Source organism: Otolemur garnettii, unplaced genomic scaffold (genome assembly GCF_000181295.1).
Source record: "Otolemur garnettii isolate 467f Iridium unplaced genomic scaffold, OtoGar3 scaffold00002, whole genome shotgun sequence".
Taxonomy (NCBI): Eukaryota; Metazoa; Chordata; class Mammalia; order Primates; family Galagidae; genus Otolemur; species Otolemur garnettii.
Genome location: NW_003852397.1, coordinates 16,593,163 through 16,614,048, shown reverse-complemented (window position 1 = coordinate 16,614,048; position 20,886 = coordinate 16,593,163). Strand labels below are relative to the sequence as shown.

Here is a 20,886-nt window from a genome sequence, read left to right as displayed (position 1 = left end):
GCCTCCCAAGTAGCTGGGACTACAGGCGCCCACCACAACGCCTGGCCATTTTTTGGTTGCAGCTATCATTGTTGTGTGGCGGGCCTGGGCTGGGGATTCGAACCCGCCACCATAGGTGTATATGGCTGGCGCCTTAGCCACTTGAGCCACAGGCACCGAGCCCCTAAAGTTTTCTTGAATGGAATTATGAACAAAGTGGTCATGAGGGAGGGAGTTCAAAATTATTATATTTATCAAAATAAGGTTTACAAAATAAAATAATTATTTAACAAAGGGAACATGGATTTACTCCCAAATCCTGAGTCTATGTGTGACTCTTTTATTGCACTTTGCCAGAAATTCCTTTGGTGTTCCAATCTGCCATTGAAACTTCGACTAACATTGAATTTGCTGGATTAAAGGCCCAAGTGACAGACTTTCAGAAATTGGAGCCTGCCTGAATTTTGTATCTTATTCTTGCTCTGGTCACACTCAGAGTTGATAGAGTTATGGGTAACTGGGTAAGCAGTCCAGAGCAGCACAGCACACTCAAATATGGTAGATATTGCTTCTGGGCTTCAAAGAGAGTAATATTAAGCTTTGTGCCATTTTCTGTGTGGTAAATAATGTAAGATTTAGAAATTTCTCATGTATATTATAGGTCATTCTAGGCCACTGAAACTCAAATTTGACTGAGATGGCAAGCCTCGCAATTTTTATGAATTACTTTCCCTCTGATGTACCTGTGTTTTACATATACAGCACCAGCTACTTTCTGCCCACCAGGTCCAGTTAATATTATATTATCAATAGAACATGGTGGCCTTTAGGTTAGTAGGACAATCAGGCTTCTTTGGACTAAATTTTTATAAAAAGGTAAATGTATGTTAGCTGGGCACAGTGGCTCACGTCTGTAATCCTAGCACTCTCGGAGGCCAGGATGGGTGGATTGCTGGAGGTCAGGAGTTCGAGACCAACCTAAGCCATAGCAAGACCCTGTCTCTAAAAACTAGCTGGGCATTGTGGTAGGCACCTATAGTCGCAGCTACTTGGGAAGCTGAGATGAGAAGATCACTTGAGCCCAGGAATTGGAGGTTGCTGTGAGCTATGATGCCAAAGTACTCTACCTAGGGCAACACAGTGAGATTCTATCTCAAAAAAAAAAAAAAAAAAAGGGAAGAAAGAAAGAAAAATAAATAAATAAATAAATATGTGTTGCTGTCTATACCAAGTGAGAGCACACTGCTGCTGGTATTCACATGGGCCGGTCAACATTACATTACTAGTTATGGACACTGTTATGTAGATTCACTCTTATAAAGAGATTTTTCTTTTGATAGTGTCTTTTCTTCCATATGATGAACAGATCTGCTGTGCTAAAGCTTAGGGAAACGAAGGACAACAGGCAGATTGAGCAATTCTTCTAACTTCTATACTGGAAGATTGTTCACTGAAGAATATCGCCAGTGTATTTGATATTTCAGAGAGTTCTGATAGAAACAATAAAAATGTGTAGTTTTTATTATTTTGAGAAGACTTTTGGGAAAATTGTACAACTCTCCACTGATACCTTGTACCTTTTTTTCCTTTCCAATGGATATAAATGCATTCACACATTGTGATTATTTTATTTACATGATACATTTAGGGATTTATTTCTTCACAGATGATTTAATGCAATGACTGTAATAAGGGAAGAGAAGATGTAAAGTTTTTGGAGGTTTTTCTTATGAGTAGCACCAAATAGCCAATAGAGATAAGGACTTTAGCTTCATTGCCTGGAGTGAGGTGAGAAAGTTATTATTGGGTGTCATCCATAAACCTGACTCAATGGGATAAGATACTTGACTTTCTGCTTTTTTAGAGTTACTAAAAAGGGTCAGGATCTCTCCCACATTTTGTAACCTCCCAAAGCCTTCAGAAGCTTTGCTATAGGCAAGCAAACTCTTATGTCTTCATTATTCTCAAGCAGCAATGATATCCCCAAGAGTATTAGACTGTTTGGACCTTGGAAACCATAAAACTATAATAAGAGAATAGTGTATGCATTTTACATGCCATTGTATGAAATAGGGAATAAAGGAATAAGGTCTCTGACAATTGTCTGTTCCTTGGTGTACAGAAACTTCTGTTGATAAAAACAATCTAATAAAGTCTACCATAAGATAGTTTGTGTGTAGGATGGATAAAATAAATCTATTTCTTGCAGTTTTTCGCCTGGGCTGGGTTTGAACCCGTCACCTCCAGCATATGGGGCTGGCGGAATAAATCTATTTCTAAGTGTATCCTAAGAGAGACACATAAACAGAGATATGGTAGTGCATGTGTGCACATACACATACACCCCCCTACACACACACACACACACATACACACACACACACACTCTTCTGAAATTTACATGTTTAACTTACTGCTGCTATCTGAAATTTACTGAAGATGGTTTTTAATACTTTCTTTTTCACTCCAAAACCTGAAAATATACCATTAAAACTTTTATCCAGTTTACCTATGAATTTGGATCTAACATATAATTTTAGATAATTACTGATTTTCTTTGGAATGCTTCTTTGTGTTTAACCAGCTTACTTTGTATGTGGCATAAACACCTGATTTTCTTTATATAACTTTGGGAAATTTGAATTGGTGCCAACAAAAATTAAACCTGATAATTCATTGCTTATAAGCCAAATATGTAAGTTTTAGGATGTATTTTTCTAGATTAGTAGATATAAAATAATTATACAAATCTATTCTTTTTGTATACCTACCTTTAACATTATGGCTAGGCAAAAATTGAAGTAAAATCTTTCATTCAAATGCTGTTTCTTTCTATGTTCAGTGTAATTGCTAACTTATACAAATATTCTGGTATGATTAATGAACCATTAAGATGTTTATTAAATGATTACATCACTAAGTAGCAAATGATATTACTTGAAATCAAGTGCAAGAATCTTTTTGCATAATCATTAAAATATGTATTCTTTTATTGGTAATCCAGATTTGTTCATTTGTTACATACCCATTTATACTTCTTTAGGCAAAATGTATTATTTATTGTTACCCACCCTATCATAACACTTAGGTTTTTAATAAAATATTAAAAATAGATGAATATTGCATAAAGTATAAACGTACAGCTTAAGGAATTGTGGTAAAATAAATGCTTATATAATCCCAGTCAAGTAAACAGAATTTACTAATAGCACTCTGTGCTTATGTTTGGTCAGGATTCTTCCTTTCCGCTTTGAATTATATGATGTTTAAAATACTTCTTTGGCTTCTTTTATATTTTTACTGCCTAGTCATATCTTCCTAAACAACTATAATATGCATACATTTATTTTTATTGATATACATCGTGTTATAGTTGTACATATTTGGGGGGTACTTGTGATATTTTGATACATGAATGGAAGGTATACTGATCAAATCAGGGTAATTAAGATATCCATCACCTCAAATATTTATCTTTTTTTGTGTTAGAGAACATTACAATTCTAGCTATTTTGAAAATTATTGTAAACTCTTATTTTCCTACTGTTCTTTTGAATACTTGAACCTATTCCTTCTAGCTAACTGTATATTGTACCCATTAAACGACTTTTCTTCATTCTCTCTCCTTTCCCTCCCAAGCCTTTAGCAACCACCATTCTACTCTCCAACTCCGTGAGATTTACTTTTTTGGCTGTCACATCTGTGTTGGAACATGGGATATTTGTCTTTCTGCGCCTGGCTTATTTCCACTTAAAATAATGACTGTTGGTTCCATTCATGTTGTAGGAAATAACAAGCTTTCACTCATTTTATGGCTGTATAATACATGTATTCCATTATGCATATATATATATAATATATACATCTATATATACACATACACACTCATATTTTCTTTCTCCATTCATCTGTTCATGTCACTTAGATCAATTCTGTAGTTAGGCTATTATAAATAATTCTACAGTAAATATGAGAGTGCATATATTGCTTTGATATATTGATTTCTTTTCTTTTGAATATATACTCAGAAGAGGGAATGCTGGATTATATGGTAGTCCTATTTTTAGTTTCCTGAAAAGCCCACGTGATGGCTATATTACTTTACATTCCCACCAACAGTGTATGAGTGTTGCATTTCTCTGCATCCTTGCCAGCATTTCTTATTTTTTATTTTTGTGATAATAGCCATTCTAACTGGGGTCAGATGATATATCATCATGGTTTTGATGTATATTTCCCTGATAATTAGTAATATTGAGGATTGTCTCATATACTTGTTGGCCACTTACATGTTTTCTTTAAAGAAATGTTTATTCAGGTATTCTGGTCTATTTTCCAGATTTGGATTTTTTTTTTTTTTGCCACTGAGTGTTTGAATTCCTTATATGTTTTGAATTCCTTATTGAACTCTTGTCAGGTGGATAGATGGCAATGCTGTGTGGCTGCTTTTAGTTTGTTAGAATCCCATTTGTCTATTTTTGCTTTTGCCACTAGTGCTTTTGACATTTTGCCTAGAAAAATCTTTTCGCAGTCCAATACTCTGTGGCATTTCTCTGATATTTTCCTTTAGGAGTTTTATAATTTTAGGTTATATATTTCAGTCTTTAATCCATTTTGATTTTGAGTTGAGTTGATTTTTGTGTACAGTGAAGGATGGGGATCTAGTTCATTCTTTTGCATGTGGATATCTAGTTTTCCAAGCTCCATTTACTGAAGAGACTCATTTCCCCAATGTATGGTTTTGGCACCTTTGTCAAAATAAATTGGCTATAAGTGTGTGAATTTAGTTTTGGGTTTCCTGTTCTGCTTCATTGGCCTAAGCATCTATATTTAAATTTTCTGGGTTTTGAACTTTGTATTAATCGTAGTATGGTCTGTGTATCCTGTCAAGTCTGACATTTTCTACATAGCATTGTTTTTAAGGTTAGTCAATGTTGTGTGGGTTTGCAATCTATTTTCATTACCTTATATTCCATTATATTGATATACCATTTCTTGTTTATACATTATGCTGGTAAGTGACTATTTGGCTCTGTTCCAGTCTGGGCCATTATAAACAACTCATTACATGTAGAACATTAGCTAAATAGCTGTTGCACAGTATTTTAGTGTAGTATAATGGATCTGTTTCTGAACTTCCTGTTCTGTTTAACTGGATTTTGTTGATCCTTTTACAAATGTCACATTGTTTTAATTACTATAGCTTTGTAATAAGTTATAATAACTTACAGAACAATTCTTCCCACTTTGTCTTTTAAAAAAATCTTTGCTAATTTTATCTAAGATCAGATGGCAGTAAGAGATGGGTTTCATCTCTTGGTTTTCTCTTCTGTTACATACGTCTGTGTCTCTATTTTTGTGCCGATACTATCCTGTTTTGATTACTGCAGACTTGTAATATAACCTCAAGTCTAGTAGAGTGATGCCTCCAGCTCTATTTTTATTACTAAGAATTGCCTTGGCTATGCAGGTTTTTTTCTGGTTTCATTTAAAATGAAGAACTATTTAATCCAGTTCTTCAAAGTGTGATGTTGGTTTTTTAATGGAGATTGCATTGAATCTGTAGATTGCTTTAGGTAGTGTAGACAATTTAACAGTGTTGATTCTTCCCAGCCATGAGCATGGTATATTCTTCCGTGTGTTAAATGTCTTCTGCTATTTCTCTTCTTAAGGTTTCATTATTCTTTTTTTGAGATCCTTCATCTTTTTTGTTAGGTATATTCCTAGATATTTCATTTTCTTTGATTTGCTTCTCGACTTAGCTGTTATTGGCATATACAGAGGCTACTTATTTGTGGACATTGATTTTATACCTGGAGACATTACTGTATTTCTTGATCATGTCCAGCAGTCTAGTAGTTGAGTCTCTGAGGTTTTCTAAGTATAAGATCTATCATGAGCAAAGAATGAGAGTTTGACCTCCTCTGCCCCCATTTGGATGCCCTTAACATCCTTTTTTAGCCTTTTATTTGCATGTAAAGTTTGAAATCAGCTTTTCATATAAACCAACATACTGAGATTTTAATTATCGTTTTGAATCTATTGAACAATATTGAGTAAATTGACATATTCATAATCGTAAGTTTGCCAGTCTGTAAACACAGTATATCTTTCCATTTAATTAGGTGTTCTTTAATTACTCTCATTAAAATTTTATGGTTTTCTGTGTAAAGGTCTCATATATCTTCTCTGGATTTAATTTTTATAGCTTGATAGTCCATTCCCCACTGTGTATTACAATGTGTGATGGTATTAGTGAGTAGTTCAAAGGGTGGACCTTGAAACCTCATTGTAAGACTGGCATTAGGCAAGATCCTTAACCTCTTGGTTCCTCTGTTTCCTGTGAGTTAAATGCAGAAAGTGCCTGTACTTTCCTAGCAAAGTTGTTATGAGAATAAGTGTTACCTTCTCCCAAATTTAGAATAGGTAAGTAGATCCTTGATAAGTAGAGATAAATGCATCTCTAAGATTTTATAGATATATTAATTATTATTCTTTTAAAAAGTTCTTCCAGGTTTTTAGTGGAGGTATTTTATTGAGTTCTATACAAATTTTAGTTTGGATTAAATTATTTTATAATATATTTTTATTGTTTTATAATATATGTTTAAATTAAATTTATAATCAAATTTGATGAGAATGCACATCTTTGGAATATTTAACATTCTCATCCAAGTAGTGGTATGTCTATTTATTGAAATGATTACTTTCTTCAGTCATCAATGTATTGTAGCTTTCTTCATACAGAGCCTATTCTTTTCACATTAAGTTTATTATCATTGTTTATATTTTGCTATTTAATCAGTTATTGCTGGTGTAAGGAAATTTACTGAGGGTCTTTTTGGTGTTTATTTTCTTACAGATCACCTTATGTAATTGATATATATGTGTGTCGATATATATATGTGTGTGTATGTGTATATATATGCATATTTATCATTCTCCCCCCACCTCTCAGTTTCTAGTTGTGTTTTCCTTTCTAATCGAATGGCAGCATCATATTTTTAGTTGCTTCAGTGTTAACATTAGAGTTTATGTTAGTTTTCTATTGCTCTTTTAAAAAATTACCATAAACTTTGAGACTTAAAGCAACACACATTTACTATCTCAGTTCTGTCTAGGCATACATTAGCTGAGTTCTTTATTCACAATCTGACAAGGATAGAAATCAAGGTGTTGGCTGTGACTGTGGTCTCATTTCAAACTTGACTAGGGAAGGATCTGCTTGATAATTCACACAAATTGTTGGCAGAATTTTGTTCTCCATGGTTTTAGGACTGCTGGCTAGAGGCTAGAGTTCCTTCAAGACTATCTATTGAGTAGTTTCTCTTCTAAAGCCAGCACAGAAGATGCTCCAGCCAGACAAGTACTATAGTCTTATGTAATGTAATGTGATCTCACAATTATGTACCAGTAATCATATTCATTCCATCACCTTTACCATCTTCCAATGGTGAGAGACAAATTCCAGGTCCTACCCACACTCCAAAGAAAGGGATCACACCAGGCATGAGCACCAATAGATACAGATCATGGGGCTATCTTAGAATCTGCCTACCACAAAGCCATTCTTTAAGCCAACATTTCCTGACAATATACTGTTGCAAGTTACTATCTTATTAAAATTATAGCTATGGCTTTTTAGCTAGTTTCACTATATCTGACTCAGCCTAATTTCAGACTATTCTGTATATAGCAGCCAGAGTGATGCCAGTAATCAGATTAGATCATCAAATCATCTCAACACACATCAGATCATCTCAATCCTATACTCATAACGTTTCTTATATTGTCAGACTAAAGCCACAGTCCAGTGGTTTCTCACATCACCATAGAAAATTCTACTTTCATCACAGTGGCTTACAATGGCCTTTAGTATTGTTTTCACCTCATCTCCTAATGCAAATTGAGAATCCATATATGAACTGCTTGGGACCAAGAGTTTCAAATGGTAGATTTTTTTCCAGATTTTTAAATATTTGCTTATGCATAATGAAATATCTTGGGGCTGGATCCAAGTCTAAACATAGAATCCATTTAGATTTTTTATGCACTTTATACATATAGCCTGAGGATAATTTTATACAATATTTTTAATTTTTGTATGAAGCAAAGTTTGTGTACAGTGAACCATCTGAATGCAAAAGTGTCATTATCTCAGCCACCACATGGACAATTTGTACTTATTTGGCGTCACCCTCATTCCTGAATCTGAATTTATATACTGCCAATAAGCAGTCATTTTTCTTACTCATACATAGTACTTAGCAGTAAAACATATAAAATACCATTACTAATAAAGTGAAAAAAAGCAGTATTCTGATTAAGCAGTACAGTAACAATGCCAGAATACCTGTATTAACTGTTAAACATCGGCAACAACAAACAACGGCAGGCTTTGGTCTTCACCTGTGACACTGAGTTTGGTTAAAAGGTTACTGTATGCTGTCCAGTACTGTCTTCAGGGATGTGGAATAAACTGTGTGCTGTGTATTTTGACTGTATTTTGACTGCAACTCATCACGTGAGGTCAGGTATGGAATTTTCCATTTGACATCAAATCTGCAGTCAAAAGCTTTCAGATTTTGGAGCATTTGGATTTGGGGATGCTCAATCTGTACTTCTCCCTTTCTTATTCCACTTCTGGTATATTACCCCCTTACTGTTTTTCAGACATGCTAGAAATTTTAGTTTCTTTGCTCATAATATTTGCTCTGCTTAGAATACATTTTCCACAGAAAGCTCCCTCATTTTTTAAGGTTTCTACAAAGGTCTTTGTTTTTTGGTGAGTTCTTTGTTGATCACCTTACAGTGATCCATTTCTACCATTCCCTTTTTTGATACTACTTTTTCTCTTCTGGCTATGAGTTATACTCACTACTATGTTTTGTTTTTTAATTTTTTATTTTGTTCATTGTCTGTTCCCCACCTGTAGTATTTTGAGTTCCATAAGGACTGGGATTTTTGTACATGCATGTTTCATGCATAACCCTAGCACTTAAAACAGTGGTAGGCACTTTCCAGGTATTTAACCAATATATTTTAAGTAAACTGAGTTTTATGTCATTGGGGAGATGGGTTCACAAACTTTTACCATCTTCTAATAATATACATTATATCTCCTATAAGATGGAATGCCTCTTTATTCTTTTGTCTTGATTTCTAGAAGGATATTAAGAAATAATAGGCATGCTTGCCTTCCTCTGACCTTAATGGGGAATACTTTTCCTATTTATGCTTTTAACTCTTGTATTGAGACAGATCTATTTTCAATCAAATTAAAGAGGTAACCTTCCTTTCATTTACTCAGAATTTTTTGGAGGATAAGAAATAGAGAGTGGATGCTGAATCTTAAATCAAATAGCTTTTAAGGATTTGGTCAGATGAATACATGGTTCTCTTCTGTTCCATATTGATATCATAAATTACATCAGGAGATACTTCAATATTAAATTCTTCTTCTCTCCCTGAAGTGAATGCGCTATTGCTTTAACTTACTGCTGGATCAAATTTGCTACACTTTACATTATTCCTAGTACTTATAGGATCTAAAGCCTTATGTGTCATTTGTTAGGTTTGACTTATTCCCTAATGAGGAGAATTTGGTTGAGGCATGTATGTGCTCACAGTCATTCCATTTCACCTTCAGTTTTTGAACCCCCCACCTCCGGCATATGGGCCTGGCGCCCTACTCCTTTGAGCCACAGGCACCACCCTGGAAATAGTCAATTTTCTGCTTTATGGTTGTCTCTGTAACTTAACCTGTAATTAATAATTGATTTTTCTGTGACTTCTTCTACCTTACTCCTTCTACTTCTTGGAGCCAAGCTGAGGCCAAGGATCCTCCTAACTGCTGTCTTGGGTATTCCATTCCCAATACTGAGAACAGAAGATTCAGTTTTACATCAGAGGTTATGGTGCTTGTTTTTCTTGAAATTTACTTTGTTTTTCTTCTTAGAAATTTATTTTGCTTTTCTTCCTGAGAAACTTGCTATTTATTCACATCTTGGATACCCAGGATATGCTTTTATAATCCCTTCCTTTCCCTACTTATTTTTATTTTTACTGCCTTTGGCTGCTTCTCAATTTATTTTTTCATTAAAAATTTGTATAATATGGTGGCACCTGTGGTTCAGTGGGTAGGGCACCAGCCCCATATACCAAGGGTGGTGGGTTCAAACCTGGCCCTGGCCAAACTGCAACAACAACAAAAAAATAGCCAGGTGTTGTAGCAGGCACCGGTGGTCCCAGCTACTTGGGAGGCTGAGGCAAGAGAATCGCCTAAGCCCACGAGTTAGAGGTTGCTGTGAGCCATGTGATGCCATGGCACTCTACCAGGGCAGTAAATGAGACTCTGTCTCTACAAAAAAAAATTTGTATAATATGCCCTTTTCCTCCCTTCTTCCTGCTTTGATTTTTCTAAGATGAGAAAGGAAAATACCATCATTTTCAGACTAGAAGTCTAAGTATTTTATTTTTTCATTCCATTGCTATTTTAACTAGCAAAAATGTTTTGCTCTTATAAACTGAGTATGGGACAGTTCTCCAATTAATGATAGTTGATTTTCTTTTAATTTTATTAGGTATTTCAGCCAGTTTGAAGGGAATAACATTGAATTCCTAATTTTGACTCTTTCAAACCTTAACTATTTCAGCCAGGTTCTAGGGAATAACATTGACTTCCTAATTTTGACTCTTTTTTTCTTTTTATTAAATCATAGCTGTGTACACTATTGCAATCATGGGGTACAATGTGCTGGCCTTATATACAATCTGAAATATTTTCATCAAACTGGTTAACATAGCCTTCACCATACCTTCCTACTTATTGTGTTAAGACTTTTATATTCTACACTTAGTAAATTTAACATGTACCCTTGTAAAATGGACTATTAGTGTGCTCTTACCGATTACCCTCCGTCCACTCATCCTCCCCCCTTCTCTCCCCTCTCTCTTTCCTTTCCCCTTCTTCTTGGGCTATAATTGGGTTATAACTTTCATAAGAAAGCTATAAATTGGTTTCATAGTAGGGCTGAGTACACTGGATACTTTTTCTTCCATTCTTGAGATACTTTGCTAAGAAGAATATGTTCCAGCTCCATCCATGTAAACATAAAAGAGGTAAAGCCTCTTTCTTTAAGGCTGCATAATATTCCATGGTGTACATATACCAGAATTTACTAATCCATTCATGGGTCAATGGGCACTTGGTCATCTTCCATGACTTAGCAGTTATGAATTGGGCTTCAACAAATATTCTGGTTATAAAGTGATTTTTGGTCTTCTGGATATATATCTAGTAGAGGAATTGAAGGAATGAATAATAGGTCTATTTTTAGATCCCTAAGTGATCTTCAAACATCTTTCCAAAAGGAACATATTAGTTTGCATTCTCACCAGCAGTATAGAATTGTTCCCTTTTCTCCACATCCACGTGATGTGGGCTAATCTTACTAGAGTTAGATGATATCTCAAAGTGGTTTTGATTTGCATTTCTCTGATGATTAAGGATGATGAGCATTTTTTCATGTGTCTGTAGGCCGTGTTCCTGTCTTCTTCAGAGAAGTTTCTCTTCAAGTCCCTTGCCAACCCCGAAATGGGATTATTTGTTCTTTTCTTGCTAATATGTTTGAGTTTTCTGTGGATTCTGGTTATTAAACTTTTGTCAGAGACATAACCTGCAAATATCTTCTCCCATTCTGAGGGCTGTCAGCTTGCTGTACATACTGTGTTCTTGGCTGTGCAGAAGCTTTTTAGATCGATCAGATCCCAGTAATGTATTTTTGGTGTTACTTCAATTGTTTGGGGGTGTCCTCCTCATAAAGTATTCTCCCAGGCTGATTCTTAAAGTGTTTTCCCTACACTTTCTTCTAGTATTTTTATAGTTTCATGTCTTAAGTTTGAATCTTTAATCCAGTAAGAGTCTATCTTAGTTAATAGTGAAAGGTGTGGGTCCAGTTTCAGTCTTATAACAGGTCGCCAGTCAGTTCACCCAGCACCCATTTCTTAAATAGGGAATCTTTTCCCCACTGAAAGTTTTTAATTGGCTTATCAAAGATCAAATAACAGTGAGTAGCTGGGTCCATCTCTTTGTTCTCTATTCTGTTCCATACATCTACCTCTCATGCCAGTACCATGCTGTTTTGAACACTATTGATTTATAGTATAGTCTGAGGTCTAGTAGCATAATTCCTCCTCCTTTGTTTTTATTTCTGAGTAATGTCTTGGCTGTTCAAGGTTTTTTCTGATTCCATATAAAACAAAGTATTATTTTTTCAAGTTCTTCAAGGTATGACAGCAGAGCTTTAATACGGATTGCATTAAAATTGTATATTGCTTTGGGTAATATGGACATTTTATCAGTGTTGATTCTTCCCAGCCTTGAGCATGGTATGTTTTCATAGTACTCTTTATAGAGATCTTTCTTGTCCTTTGTTAGGTAAACTCCCAAATATTTCATCTTCTTTGGCACTACTGTGAAAGGAATAGAGACCTTGACTATTTTTTCAGCTTCAGTATTGTTGGTATATATAAAGGCTACAGATTTATGAGTATTGATTTTGTACCCTGAGACGCTGTTGTATTCTTGATCACTTCTAAGAGTTTTGTAGTAGAATCTCTGGTGTTTTCCAGATACACAGTCATATCTTCTGTAAAGAGTGAAAGTTTGATCTCCTCTGACCTTATATGGATACCCTTGTTTGCCTTTTCTTGCCTAATTACGATAGCTAAAACTTCCACTACAATGTGAAAAAGCAGTGGAGACAATGGGCAACCTTGCCTGGTTCCTGATCTGATTGGAAATGATTCCACTTTAACTCCATTCAATACAATATTGGCTGTGTGTTTGCTGTATATGGCCTCTATCCGTTTAAGAAATGTCTCTTCTACACCAATTTTCTTAAGTATTCTGATCATGAAAGGATGCTGGATATTATCAAAAGTTTTTTCCACATCAATTGAGAGATCATATGGTCTTTGTTTTTTAATTTGTTTATGTGATGAATTATATTTGTAGATTTACGTGTATTGAACCAGCCTTGAGACCCTGGGATAAAACCTCACTTGGTCATGGTGTATAATTTGTTTGATGTGTTGCTGGATTCTGTTTGCTAGGATCTTGTTGAATATTTTTGAATCAATATTCATTAGTGATATTGGTCTATAATTTTCTTTTCTAGTTGGTTCTTTTCCTGGTTTGGGGATGAAGGTGATGTTTGCGTCATAGAATGTGTTGGGTAATATTCCTTCTTATTCTATATTCTGGAAAAGGTTGAGTAATATAGGTTCTAATTTCTCTTTCAAGGTTTGGTAGAATTCTGACATGAAGCCATCTGGTCCCAGGCTTTTCTTTTTAGGGAGATTTTGTATAGTTGATGCTATTTCAGAACTTGATATAGGCCTGTTCAACATTTCCACTTGATTCTGGCTAAGTCTTGGAAGGTGGCATGCTTCTAAGTATTGGTCAATTTCCTTCAGATTTTTGTATTTCTGAGAATAGATTTTCTTATAATAGTCATTAAGGAATTTTTGAATTTCTAAGGGGTCTGTTGTTATTTCGTCTTTACCATTTCTAATTGATGAAATTAGAGATTTTACTCTTTTTTTCCTGGTTAGGTTAGCCGAAGGTTTATCTATTTTATTGACCTTTTCAAAAACCCAACTTTTTGATTTATTAATCTGTTGTATAATTCTTTTTTTTTTCAATTAAAGTTAATTCTGCTCTGATTTTGGTTATTTTTTTTCTTCTGCTGGGTTTGGAATTGAAAAGTTCTTCCTTTTTTGGTAGCTTGAGATATCCCATTATGTTGTTAACATCTTCTTTTTCCATCTTCTTGAGGAAGACTTGCAATGCTATAAATTTCTCTCCGAGGACTGCCTTTGCAGTATCTCAGAGGTTCTGGTATTTTGTGTCTTTATTATGATTTTGTTCCAAAAATTTGATAATTTCCTTCTGAATCTCATCTATGACCCAGCTATCATTCAGCATAAGGTTATTTAGTTTCTATGTTTTTGTATGAGTATGAAGCAGATTCCTGTTGTTACTGAGTTCAACTTTTATTCTTTGATGGTCCGAGAGATACAAGGAATAATTTCTATTCTTTTAAATTTGATGAGGTTAGACTTGTGACCTAAGATGTGATCAGTTTTGGAGGATGTTGCATGGGTTGAAGAGAAAAATGTATATTCAGTTTTGTTAGGATGAAATGTTCTGTAGATGTCTGTTAAATTCAATTATTGAATGGTTAAGTTTAAGTCTAAATTTTTTTTGCTTAGCGTCTTATTGGAGGATGTATCCAACACTACCAGAGGAGTATTAAAATCTGACTATTATTGTGCTGGGGAAAATAGTTGCTCATGTCTGTTAAAGTCTCTGTTATAAATTGTGGCGTATTCTGGTTGTGTGCATAAATGTTGATAATTGAAATCTCATCATGTTTAGCGTTACCTGTAACAAATATGAAGTGACCATCCTTATCTTTCTTTACTTTTCTTGGTTGAAAGCCTATTGTATCTGTGAATAAAATTGCAACACCTGCTTTTTTCTGATTTCCATTTGCCTTAGATATAGATGACCATCCCTTCACCTTGAGTCTATATTTATCTTTTAAGGTAAGACAAGATTCTTGTATGCAACAGATATTTGGCCTGAGTTTTTGTATCCAGTCATTCAACCTGTGCCTCTTTAGAGGATAACTTTAACCATTCACATTAATTGAGAATATTGATAAGCCAGGTAGAATTTGAAGTATCAAGTTTTTCAAAAGTTGAAAGTCCTTAATGCCACTGTGGAAGTTGGAATTTGATCAAATGTTTCTGAGTAGTTTACTTTGGGGGTAGAGGATTACACTGGTCATTATTGAGGATAGGTCTGAGAATATCCTGGAGAGCTGATTTAATTATGGCAAATTTCTTCAACATGTGAATGTCATTAAAGTACTTAATTTCTCCATTGTAAATGAAACTCAGTTTAGCTGGATACAGGATCCTGGGTTGAAAGTGATTTTGTTTTAGGAGATTAAAAGTCAATGACTAGCCTCTTCTAGCTTGAAAGGTTTCAGCAGAGATCTGCAGTCATTCTAATATTCTTCCTCTTATAGGTTATGTTTTTCTTATGTCTGGCTGTTTTCAGAATTTTCTTCTTCATATTAACTTTGGTGAAGTTAATTATAATGTGTCTGGAAGATGCCTTATTTGTATTGAGTTGTGCTGGGGTTCTGAAACTGTCTGCTATCTGAATTTCAGAATCTCTTGGCATGTCTGGGAAGTTCTCCTTAATTTTCTCATTGAGTAGAGCATCTGGGCCTTTTGAAGCAAACTCATAACCTTCAGTTATTCCTATAAGGCGAATATTGGTTTTCTTCGAATCATCCCAGTGCTGTCTGAGAGAATGATTCATTTTTGCTGTCCCCTTTTCTTCCTCTTTGAGTATTTGGGAGCATTCAAAAGCTTTGTCTTCAGTGTCAGAAATCTTTTCTTCTGCCTGCTTCATTCTGTTACTGAGGATTCTACTGTATTTCTCAGATTATTGAGGGCTGCAATTTCTTGTCTCACTGTGTCAAAATCTTTGGTGATTTTGTCTTTGAATTCTTGAGACATCTTTTGAAATGCTCCTTGAATTCCCAATTCCAACTTTACCTCCAGTCTGTTAATCTTATTTGCAATCCAAATTCTGAATTCGATTTCTGACATCTCAGCCATTTGTTTATGAATGGTACCTTCTGGTGTGTCTGCCATGTCGTACCTTGGCGGAATTGATCTACTCTGATTATTCACGTTGCCGGAGTTTTCCCAGTGATTCTTCCCCATGATTATTTTACACCATTTGGCTAGATGAGCAGGTAAGTTGAAGTTGGCTTGCGCACTTAAGAGCTGGGACTGGTGTCTGTACCTTTTCCCCTAGAGCTTTGCAAAGGACCTGCACAGTGCATGAGACACTGGGGACCCCTGGGGACACTTGGTGTGGTGGGAGTAAGTGGCTCTATCTTATTTTCAGCTAGTCTCTGTCCAGTCCTAGAGAATCAGTGACTCTAGGTTGATGTCTCAGCTGTGGAGAAATACCAGTAACTAAGTCACTTGCCCTCCATGGGTAACAACTGGAAAAGGAAAATCAAATCTTCCCACAACCATATACCCAGGGTACCACTTAGGATAGTCCTTGGGTGATTGGCCCAGGTCAGGAGTTCCAAATCAATTGTCTCAGTCAGCACCCAGTCTCAAGTGGGAGAGTTCAAAAGGTCTCCACCAACTAGATAGCAGTGGTCTGCTGGCAGTTTGAATGTGACTTGCTCTGGTGCTCTGTAGAGTCAGAAGAACCCACCGAGCAAATAAATTATTCCAGGAAGGTTGATACTTCCTTCCCCACTTTGCACCTTTGTCACACCCAGTCACTGGTAACCCCACAGGGCTGTAACCCAGTTCCCTGCAATGTGCCAAGGCTCCAGGGGTTTGCACCTGCTGAATCACAGGGAGATCTTTGTCTCCTTGGCCATACTGCCTCACTCTGCTACTAGCTGGCAGGGGGAGCCAAAGCCTGACAAATTTGGGTGCTTAATGGAAGCTGGGGCTGTTCATTCAGTTCTAGCCCCACCCCAGATTGATGTTGCTGCCACTTATTTTCTTGCAGAATTTGCATTTCTGTCATAGCTATATTCCACTGCAGGCCAGGCACTGTTTGAGTTCACAGAAACTGCGAATGAGCTCTGCCCTGTGCCTCTGCCATTGTGCCAATTTGCACAGAGCTGGCATTTCTGTCTCTGCTGCACTCTGTGTTGGGGTGGGCGTGGTTAGAGCTCACATTCATCTCTGTTTCTGCTTCTCCCTGGGCTGGTGCTGTTGCCCCACCTGCTTTTGTCTCAGCTATATTCCCCTTTGGGCCAGGTGCTTCTTAGGCTTACTAAAGCAGCACTTCTGACTCAGCCACACCCTTGGAGTATGCCCTCTGTAGGCATGCATATTCTCATCTCTGTCCCTACCACGCCCTGCCCAGACAGGTACCACCTCAGGCATACCTATTACTCACAGGCCTACATTTCTATCCCAGATCTTTTCTGCCAGTGGCTGCCACCGGAGTAGAAGCCTGACTTTCTCTGGTTGCCAAGACAGGCAGGGAGTGTCTCTCCAAAATATCCCTAGGAGTGTGAGCCCTATTGTTCCTGCTGTTCTGTGCTGTGGGGTTCAACTTCTTCCTCTCCTCTATGGCTCCCTCAGTCCACAGTTCTCTCTTTACACCCATGCCGCAGAATCAGCACAGACCTGCAACAGCCCACACCTTGTCCACACTTCTCAAGAAAATGCCCAAGAATCTGGACTCCATTGGGGACAGGCTTCCAGACCTTGGGGTGAGAGAGGAAGGGAAGTACTCGGAGTTCAGAATTTCAGGTAGAGAATATATACAGTTTTATGCCTGGTGGGAAAGTGCCATGGCACACTAGAGGGTCCTGTCTGGGGAAAGCATTCCAGTTTTTAGAGGGTCTCTAACATGAGATAAAATAGGAGGAGATCTAAACTCTGCTTGCTTGTTTGTAGAAGGTATACTGTGAGCCGTTCTCATGGGGGAGGGGACTCTGGTCCGCTTGGTGATGGATTTTGTACCTATTGTTTGTTTCCTTGGGGTCATAGCTCACCTCTGCAGGGTTGATGTGTGTTCTTAACCCTTATCTCTTGGCTCAGCTCCAAACCATCAGCTTACTTGCTAAACTTCTGTCCTTTAACTCTCCTTCTGGATGGAAGCCTCTATGGAAAGCTACCTCCAGTTGGCCATCTTGCCTCCACTGATCCCTAATTTTAAATTCCCTCTGCAGAGTTAACAATTCTCCTGTTTCTTTTTTGACCCTTGAGAGGTATTTTATGTGAAAACAAATATATGTTTTTCCATTTTCATTCAAATAGTAGTACTATACACAGTATTTTGGACATTGCCTTTTTAATTAATATGCCTTGGAGATAGTTCTTTTTTTTTCCTTTTTTTGAGACAGTCTCACTATGTTGCCCTCAGTACAGTGCTGTGATGTCACAGCTCACATCAACCTCAAACTCTTGGGCTTAAGTCATTCTCTTGCCTTAGCCTCCCAGTTAGCTGGGACTATAGGCACCCACCACAATGCCTGGCTATTTGTTGTTGTTGTTGTTATTGTTGTTTAGCAGGCCCAGACTGGATTCAAACCTGCCAGCTCCAGTGCATGTGGCCAATGCCTTAACCACTGAGCTACAGGCACCAATCCTTGTAGATAGTTCTTGTCAAAATTATAAACTGCTGTTTTCTAAGATTTGTATAGTATATCACTATAAAACAAATTTCATGAGGGCAATTAATGACCTAGTACATGGTGGGAGGTGGGGGAAGGGGAGAGCAGAGAGAGGGAAAGAGGGAGGAGATTGGGGATTCACAGTGTGTGACACACCTTTTCGGGGTGGGACACAATTATAAGAGGTACTTTACCTAACAAAGGCAATCAATGTAACCTGGTTCTTTGTACCCTCAATGAACCCCAACAATAAAAAAAAATAATGCCCTGAATATTTAACATTTTTACCATGGATATTGATTGATTGATTGGTATATGGCCACTTTCTAATAAATAGTCTTGCATATAAGCCATTGTGCCCGTGTTTGACTGTATCTCTAAGATAAATCACTGAATGTTTAATTAGAAGATTGGTTTCATCTTGGATCTCCTGTTTCTTCAAATGCCAACTTTCAAAGAGACCAAACTGACCCAGCCCAGTCTTTCATAGCCAAACAGCATCTCCCATCATAATATCTTTTGTAAACATTTTTTTAATCTTACAATTTTTGATGAAAAGTTGTATAATCTTCCATTTACCCATCACTCATCTTTATCATTTATCAGTATTTTGCCAATCTTGTTTTATCTCTTCCTCTCCATGCACATTTTTTTCCTTAAGTGCTTTAAGGCAGATTTCAGATATGCCATTTTACTGATAAACAATTCAGTATTTATCTCTTAACAAATAAAGACATACTTAAAAAAATAAAAACAAACAAGGAACTCAAACCCTTTTCCACCATGTCATTATTGCATCTAACAAAATTAATAATATTTTTCTGATTTCATCTAGTACCTATCTTATATTTTCATATGTGACTCAAAATGCACTTTTAGAGTTTGTTTGAGTCAGTATCAGAATCTTCACATTTGCTTAATTTTTTAGACTTGTAACAGTACCCCTTTCCCATCTGTTTTTCATGCATTTTTTTCTTGAAAAAAATAAATATATAAAATGTGTAGATTCTTTAAACTCTGGATTTGGTTGACTGTTTTCTCCTTGTGATGTCTTTTTCTTTTTTTTTTTTTTGCAGTTTTGGGCCAGGGCTGTGTTTGAACCTACCACCCCTGGCATATGGGGCTGACATCCCACTTCTTTGAGCCACAGGCCCTCCTTGTGATGTCTTTTAATATATTTCTCTGTGTTACCCATAAACTAATAATGAGATAACTGGACTTGGTCAGATTGAGGTTCAGTTTCCGTGGCAAGAATACATTAAAAATACTATATGGTGCGGTGTGCACCTCTTTCATCACAATAGTAGACCATGATTTCTACTTAACTCTTTCAATAATAATAGTAATATATAACAGTGTGGTTGGGTGTTATTAGCTTGATCTATAATTATTAAGTTAGCCACTCATGTTCTATGTAGTGAACATTTTCTAGATTGGTTGCAAACTGATGATTTTATCATTTCTTCTATAATTCCTGAATGAGCAGTTATGACAATATAATGTTTTTATGGATTTGATAATGTTCTATGAATTGTTAAATTAAAAAGCAGTTCAGAAGAAAATTTATTATTTATATACATACATTTTTTAAAATCTAGTTTAGAAATTACCTATCATCTTTAAAAAACATTAAGTAACATCTTTTGAAGAGGAGATTACCATTCAAAATGGTAATATATTTGAAATGACTATATGACCTTTTCTATAAGATTTGTATTTCCTTGTATAGGTGTTACTTTGTGATGTCAAGGTTGTATCTATACTGGTAGAACATATTTTACAATATACACTTTCCACTTCTCATTTTTATATAGGTTATTAAATGTGGCATGCTGTAATCTGGACACTCTTCTTCTATTAGAGGCTCAGTATCAAGTATCTGAAATGTTACTAAGTGCTCAAGAAGAAAATATCTTAGAGAATTCAGAGAGCCACAGGTAAAAAAAAAAAAAAAAAAAAAAGGTCATTGACAGTAAGTTTCTTTACAGATGCTTTAAAATAGTAATTTTTTGTACAGGTTAATGTTTTTCTACTTTCTAAATTCAATAGATTAAATTAAAGCAATTAAAACATAAAGGTCACAGAAAGATTGTAATAGATGTTCTTGGAGAGAGCTTGGCAAAGTACATGTTCAAAGTTTGCTATTTGATTTTTTTTTCTTTTAGTTAAGCCCTGACTTTATTAGCAGTTGCATGAAATTGTGTCATCTTTAAGTTGAGATTACTTGTGTAAGATGACCCATTGAACAAAATGTTTGATTTCATGTCTCTTGTGAAGGCACTCTTTACTCTCTTCTCTTATTTTAAATATAATCATAAATTTTGATTATTCACAAAATGTGGTTCTGGTTATACCTTGATAATTTTTTTATTAGTAAATCACACTTGCCATTACTTACTTGGCTGACAGTTACCAAATATATATTGAATAGCTTTAAATTGCTTTTATTTCTGTAACTTAAGAAAGATGTCTCCACCCTATCCAGGTCTTGGAAAATTATAGAGTATGTTACTTAATATTCTAGGTTTGATGTAGAAGGAAGGGATTGACATGACAGCTACCAAAAATGTTGGGGCTGCTCATAAGCAACATTTAGATTTGGAATTTAAGGTACTATGTCTAGAACATAGGAGAACCTTCACTAAAAATGTGATTGTTA

At 35.9% G+C, this 20,886-nt stretch overlaps 1 protein-coding gene across 1 annotated transcript in view; it reads left to right on the top strand.

The window, feature by feature from the left end:
- The window catches only part of TBC1D32 (TBC1 domain family member 32), a 231,150-nt gene that overhangs the window by 129,792 nt on the left and 80,472 nt on the right, over window positions 1–20,886 (top strand). Inside the window, exon 23 of the mRNA XM_023512752.1 lies at window positions 20,042–20,164. Coding sequence (XP_023368520.1) covers window positions 20,042–20,164 — 123 coding nt within the window. The remainder of the gene's footprint in view (window positions 1–20,041; window positions 20,165–20,886) is intronic.